The sequence below is a fragment of the Heteronotia binoei genome, chromosome 8, assembly GCF_032191835.1.
Source record: "Heteronotia binoei isolate CCM8104 ecotype False Entrance Well chromosome 8, APGP_CSIRO_Hbin_v1, whole genome shotgun sequence".
Taxonomy (NCBI): domain Eukaryota; kingdom Metazoa; phylum Chordata; class Lepidosauria; order Squamata; family Gekkonidae; genus Heteronotia; species Heteronotia binoei.
In genome coordinates this window covers 92,011,608-92,017,607 of record NC_083230.1, presented here as the reverse complement: position 1 = coordinate 92,017,607, position 6,000 = coordinate 92,011,608, and the positions used below count along the sequence as shown (strand labels likewise).

The window sequence follows — 6,000 nt, the reverse complement described above, 5'->3', positions numbered from 1 at the left end:
AATTGTATCATCCCAAAACCATCGCCCTCTGCCCCCAGTCTGTGGAAAAATTGCCTTCCACAAAACTGATCCCTGATGCCAAAAAGGTTGGGGACCACTGTTCTAAATAATCCAGTTTGGTGCCAGAACAAGGCATTCTGACAGACATCTGGCTGCCTTCTAAACTGGAAGCCCTGTTTTTCCCTCTCCTGTCTTTCCAATAATGTCTAGTTATACAAAATACTTATTGAGATATTATTACATCAAGGCTTTTCCTTCCCCCCATACTACTGTATCTGCTGCCTCTTGTGGGAGAAGCTGAGAAAGTGATTACGATACCCCTATCACATGTATCAGTGAGATGTGAGTTTTCAGCAGCAGCTCTGTGTCTGCCATCACATCTAGCTCTGGCCTGGGTCAATCCGTGAAACCAGAACTGCAACTTTTGGCTAATAAACAAAGGGAACATTTTGGGTGGGAGTTAAATGTGCCATTTTTGGATGAGATGCATTGCCAAAAGAAAGAATTAATGATGCCATAATAGTAAATGCAATTAATTGCAAGCAGGTTAAGGCTGGCATAGCTGGGAGAACACTCAGAGCAGCTGCCTTGGCACCTCCATAAAGCCACATTTCAATTAGCCTTACTCCAACATTGTCAAATTGTAAAAGGTGTCCTGGACTAGCAAATTCCATGGAAAAACGGCAAAGGAGCACTGCACGAAGGAGGAAATGAACTATGACAGAGTTTGGCAAGCATTTTGTCTGTGTCTTGGAGTGTTTGTGCCTGGTGACTGGCCTGGTCTCTAATGGCAGCAAATGTGACTTTTCTGTCCCCCACCGCCCAGCTTCTTTTGGATCCGGTTGTCTGATGTGCTTTCCACATAGAGGATCTAATGTATGAGCTTTTAATGAATGGATGTCACGATGAAACTTTCTCAGTTGCATTTCTATTTCATAATCACCTCTGGCAATATTGTTTATTCCAAAGTGGAGGCAGCTAGGGAACATACAGCAATGGTTCAAAACCTAGAGGAATTTATCAAAAAAGTAAAGACATTTGGATTTCCTCTCCAAGCGTCTATTATAGTACTAGATGCATTTGTTGTATTTTTTTTTAAAATTGTTTTGCATTCTTGTTGCTGCAGGGCCAGATCAAAGAATTTTGTTGATAGAGAGAAGGATAAATTTCAGGGAAGAGCAATTTAATGGCTTTGCACTGTTTTCCTAAGCAGAGTTATAGCCTTCAACATCCATTGACTTCAGTGGGCTTAGAAGGGTGTAGCTCTGCTTAGGATGCCACAGTAAAGGTGGTATCTATCTGTCTGTCTGTCTGCCTGTCTGTCTGTCCACCCATCCACATACAGGAAGATGAACAAGCAAATTAACCTGAGATTGTATGCCTGGTGTTGTTATATGCATTGATTTTGTTGTTAGAATGAATATGGGGGATGGAGTTTGCATCTTGTTCTTTTGCAGGCACTGTTTCCAAAGTCTGTGTCTGTGTTAGGAAGGAGATTATTATGAGTGGGAAGTTGTTTAAAGTTGGGGGCTGTCTGTGATCTAGATAAGTTTTGCCTCCCAAAGGCTGTGATAGAGGAGAATCATTATCCAGTGTAGCTTGCAGATTAATTATTTGTTGAACTTTTTTTGAGCTGAGACCTGTAAATGACCACCAGTGGTGTTCTTTTGTTGTACTGTTTGGGTTCATCTTGTAGCAGGCTATCCCTTGGTTTGTTGATCTATTGTAATATTGTAATTCCAAAAATGTCTGTTGCAGATCTTGCAGATGAAAATCTTTGTCAGAGGTGTTGGAACAAATGTAGCTGTAACATCTGTAGCAAACAATGAATTGTTTGGTGTGTTTGGGATGTTGACTGGAGGTGTGTAGGTATGTTTGGCAGTCAGGTTTCCAGTATGAAGTGGTTTTTATGCTTCCATCATGTATTTGTACAATGATGTCTAGAAAATGTACTGTTTGCGACAGATTCATGGCCAGGTTGATGGTTACAAGTTGCTGAATGCCTGTTGAAATTTCTCCAGTACTTATGTCATGCACCCAGATGATTTAGAAAATTTATATGCCACCTTGAGCAAGTCTCTGGATGAGCAGCATACTGATAAAATTATCAATATTAAAACAAGTCATTAAAAACAATAAAGGACATACCATGGCATAAAACCAGCAAAAGAACAGCCTAAAAAGTATCTATAAAACAGCTCTGAGGTTAGAAGCAACCCATAAAAAAAAAACTGTTAAAAATGGAGCCCTTCAGTTAAAACCTTGGGTAAAAAGAAATGTTCTGGCCCTGTCACCTACAAGACAGGACAGGCTAGCCTCAAGGGAGAGGCCATTTCAAAGACAAGGTGCCAGCACTGAAAAACCCCTGTCTCTGGTTACCACTCACCTCAGTTCTTTCAGAGAGGACACAGATGGCAGGGTTTGGGAAGAAGATCTTAATAGTTGAGCGCAACAGCACAGGAGGAGGAGGTCTACACAAGCCTACTGAAGTCAATAGCCAGGGGCAACCTAACTCTGTGAGGGATCTAATTGTCATAGCTCTATTTTCCATCAGGAGCCACTCACAGAAGAGTGACTGATGAGGAATCAAAGGAGGTCGAATCTGTTGGGTTTCTATTGCAATTTCTCTTCCTGTTGTCATGAGTTAATTAAATGAATGTATATGCATGCTGATGTTTAGCCAGTGAGAGGTATAGCCAATGAGAATGTTTGCACGTACTTCCCGCTCAGGCTAGGTGTCAATATGTATAGTGACCATTGAAGCAAAGCCCTAATAGGCTAATCCATATATTTGGGAGGTGGTCTGGGGGAAACCATTTGGTCAGTTTTTATTGTCCTTTGTGTAAAGCCCTCAGATCTCCATGCGGTTAGAGTTTGGACTCTATAGAGTCGAGATGTAGTTTAGAAGCTAGAAAGGATATTGAGTCCTTATTTGTTTTCTAGAAATCCCAGTAACCCTTTCCTCATAGAAAAGTAAACTACTTTTTATTCTTAAGCTAAAAAGTCTGCCTGGCTTTTTGTGGTTCTCTCCACACAACTCTGCTAAAGGTATCTCTAAACCCTAACAGAATCCTCTGGGCAACTATTGTTCTTGCTCACTAGCAAAGTCAGCTGTAAGTACGATTGAGATATGCCCTTTTGATTTTAATTCAGAAAAAAAGTTTCTCTGGTGTGAGATATTTGGAAAGCACTAACTTAAATGCCTGAAGCTCCTCTCTCTCACCTACAATTCTGTATACGCTACTTGAGAGTAAGTTCCTTGACACTCTGGGGCCTGGTTCTGATTTTATATTTTTTTAAAATCTGGGCCCCATTAGAGACTCCAGTTAGGATGAAGGCGATCTTCTGGCATTCCATTCTCCTCCTAAGATGCCTTCGTTTCTCTGAAGGACACAGCCAGTGTCCTCTTGGCGTCCTTCTGACGTCTCACTTAAGGGATGGGGAGCGGACTGTGGTGGTTCCTTTTGGGAAAGTGTTCATCCTCCTCCTCCTAGTCTCTGTGCAACAACCGCAAAAGCATCACCAGGAGGAGGGAAAGACAGCGGCGTTAGGACCGCGAAGAAACGGGTGGAAGACCTCCAGAACCAGCTGGACGCGACCAATTCTCCCGGAGGGTGGAGGGAGGCTGTTCGAGCCGCTGACGCTGCCGGCGCTGGCCCTTGCCTTCCGCTTTCTGCGCAGACGCGTCGTCTTTCCTCTCCCCCCCCCCCGGCTCCGGCGGCGAGTGGCAGCTCCCAGGCGAGGACTCTCTCCCAGCCGAATGAAGTAGCGCTGGCGAGCGGCTGCCCGAGGCATCCTCCAGGGCGGCAGCGAAGGGAGGAGGCAGGCAGCCGTCGCCGCCAAAGGAAGCAAGCCGGCGGCTTCCCCGGAGCGGATCGCGGTCGCCGAGAGGGCGCTGCGGCTCCTCGACACAGCCCCCCGTTCCAACTCCTGGAAGAAGCAGCAGAAGTCCGCTTTGGACGAAGGTTTCGCCCGCCCCTCCGCACCCCCCGACCTCCTTGCCCGGGACAAAGCCATGAAGCAGCCGCTGCTGGAAGTAATGAGGATGAACAAGATCTGCCGGATGGTTCTGGTCACTTGCTTGGGATCCTTCGCCCTGGTCATCTTCTATTTCCAAAGTATGTTGCATCCAGGTAGGGCGGCGGCGGCTTCATCCTTTGCTTTTCCCGGGGAGGCGGGGGGACTCGTGGAGCCGGCTGGAGCCGGGGGCTGGCTCGGGAGTGGGTGGGCGTCTGTGTGCCTGCCGGAGAGCCAGCGTGGAGCCCGGGCTTGGGGACTGCTGGAGGCGCTGGACCAGATGGGCGCTGGAGAGCGGCGGCGGGGAACTTCCCCGAGGTTAGAGGGATGAGCAGGCAGGTCGGGGGCGGGGGGAGGAAGGGCTGGTGGAGACGGGTCCATGCAGGGTGAGCCTGCTGGCTGCTGGTGTGCCGGGGGTGGCTCTCGGGGTCCTGCCCGCCGGCCGGCGTCGCCCTGCGCTGCCCATGTGCTGGAGGAGATCCCAGCCCCGCTGCTGCAGCGGCGTCAACCTTGAAGGCTCCAGCCGGCGACTTTCTGGCCGAAGCGCACGCCCACCTGCTCGCCAGAAACCGCCTGGCCTCGTCACTCCGGAATAACCACCCTGCCCCGCGGCACATTCACCGCGCGCTGAAAAGTAGCCAGGACCCCCCTTCCTCCCCGCCTTCAGCCTTCTGCCGTCAGTCCCGGCGCTTTAGTGCGCGCTGGAACGCGTTTCTACTTCGCGCGGCAGGAAGGGCTCCGAGTGCAGGGCTGGGGGCGACCTGGAAGCAAGCGGGGGCGTCCAGAGGAGCGGGCGGGGAGGCTGGCCACGGAGGGGAAGGGCGAACCCGCAGCCCTGCCGCCTCAGTCACTCCCCAGAGTCCCACCCGGGAGGAGAGGGCGGGGGGGGGGGTGGAGAGCGCCCGCTGCCTTGACTTGTGGCGTGCCGTCGGGACTCTGGAGTCGGGAGTTTTGAGCTGGCTTTGCCGGGGAGTCAGTGGAGAACAGGTGGAGACGGGCGAAGGCAAATCCGGCGGCGGGTGGGTGGGTGGGAAGGACTCGTCCGGGCGGGAGGGCGTCTGGGGAGCGTCGCTGCCTCGGGAGGAGGAGCCCCGCGCGGCCCTTGGTGACCTGGCGGCTGAGGCTTCCCAGCAGCGGGCGGGTGCGGCCGGCGACCTCCCTCCGCGTGGCACAGCTGGGCGCTCTTTTGGGAGCGTCGGCGGCAGGCGCTTCTCTGCCAAATGGTCTGGAGTCTCTTCGCGGGATTGGGGTGGAGGAGCCGGGAGTTTCAGAGACTTCCTTCTGGGTAGCCGACTCAGTCTTTCCCTCTCCTAGGGACAGAAGGAGGTTGTTGAAACTCCCGCTCCGCCACACAAGTCCGGTGAAGGGACTCCACTAAGTTGGCAGCTTTCTGCCAAGAGAAGTGTTGAGGACTAGAACCCTGATTGCTTTGTAAGGAAATGGCTCTGAAACTGTCACCTGGATGGATGTCCCTTTTTAAAAGGTCATATCGGGTTTTGAATGCTGTAGTTCTTGGGGTGAATTATTATGCATCTGGAGAGCTAGGCTGGGTGCTGCCCAAATGCTTATAAGGATAGGGCTCCTTCCAGCCAGCACTGGAATGGCTTCAGTCCTCCTGTTACTTCAGGCATGGAAGAGTCCAGCACATGCTTAATTCTCAGGTGCTTAATTCTCCCACTGGCACAGCACTCAACTTTGCTTCCTAAATCTCCAAGATGGCAATTCTTTGAATGTTTTCCTCAGAGGAAAACCCATTGAATGAAGCTGGGCTTGCTTCCAGGTAGACCTGCGTAGGATTGCTTCCTGTAGTGCTGCTGAAGAGTTGTGCATCGACTCATGTTCATAGGTGTGCTTTCTAGTATTGTCTGGAGCTCCTGCTTTTTCTGAAAAATGTGTAGCTATTCAATAATCAGAATTTGTATTTCCCACCAAAAATGTAAAGACTGGGGGGGACGACCCAACTTTCTCATATTTGGCAGGGAA

The 6,000-nt window shown here is 50.2% G+C and overlaps 1 protein-coding gene across 2 annotated transcripts in view; it reads left to right on the top strand.

Moving 5' to 3' along the window:
• The first annotated feature begins 3,796 nt into the window (after nt 1-3,796).
• CHST11 (carbohydrate sulfotransferase 11) overlaps nt 3,797-6,000 on the top strand; it is a 318,884-nt gene continuing 316,680 nt past the window's right edge. The window contains exon 1 of one of the 2 annotated variants that reach the window (XM_060245591.1): nt 3,797-4,118. In XM_060245591.1, the coding sequence (XP_060101574.1) occupies nt 4,016-4,118 (103 nt within the window). In that variant the 5' untranslated portion in view covers nt 3,797-4,015. Of the gene's footprint in view, nt 4,134-6,000 lie in introns of both variants that reach the window. The other variant, XM_060245590.1, reaches the window with a different exon arrangement.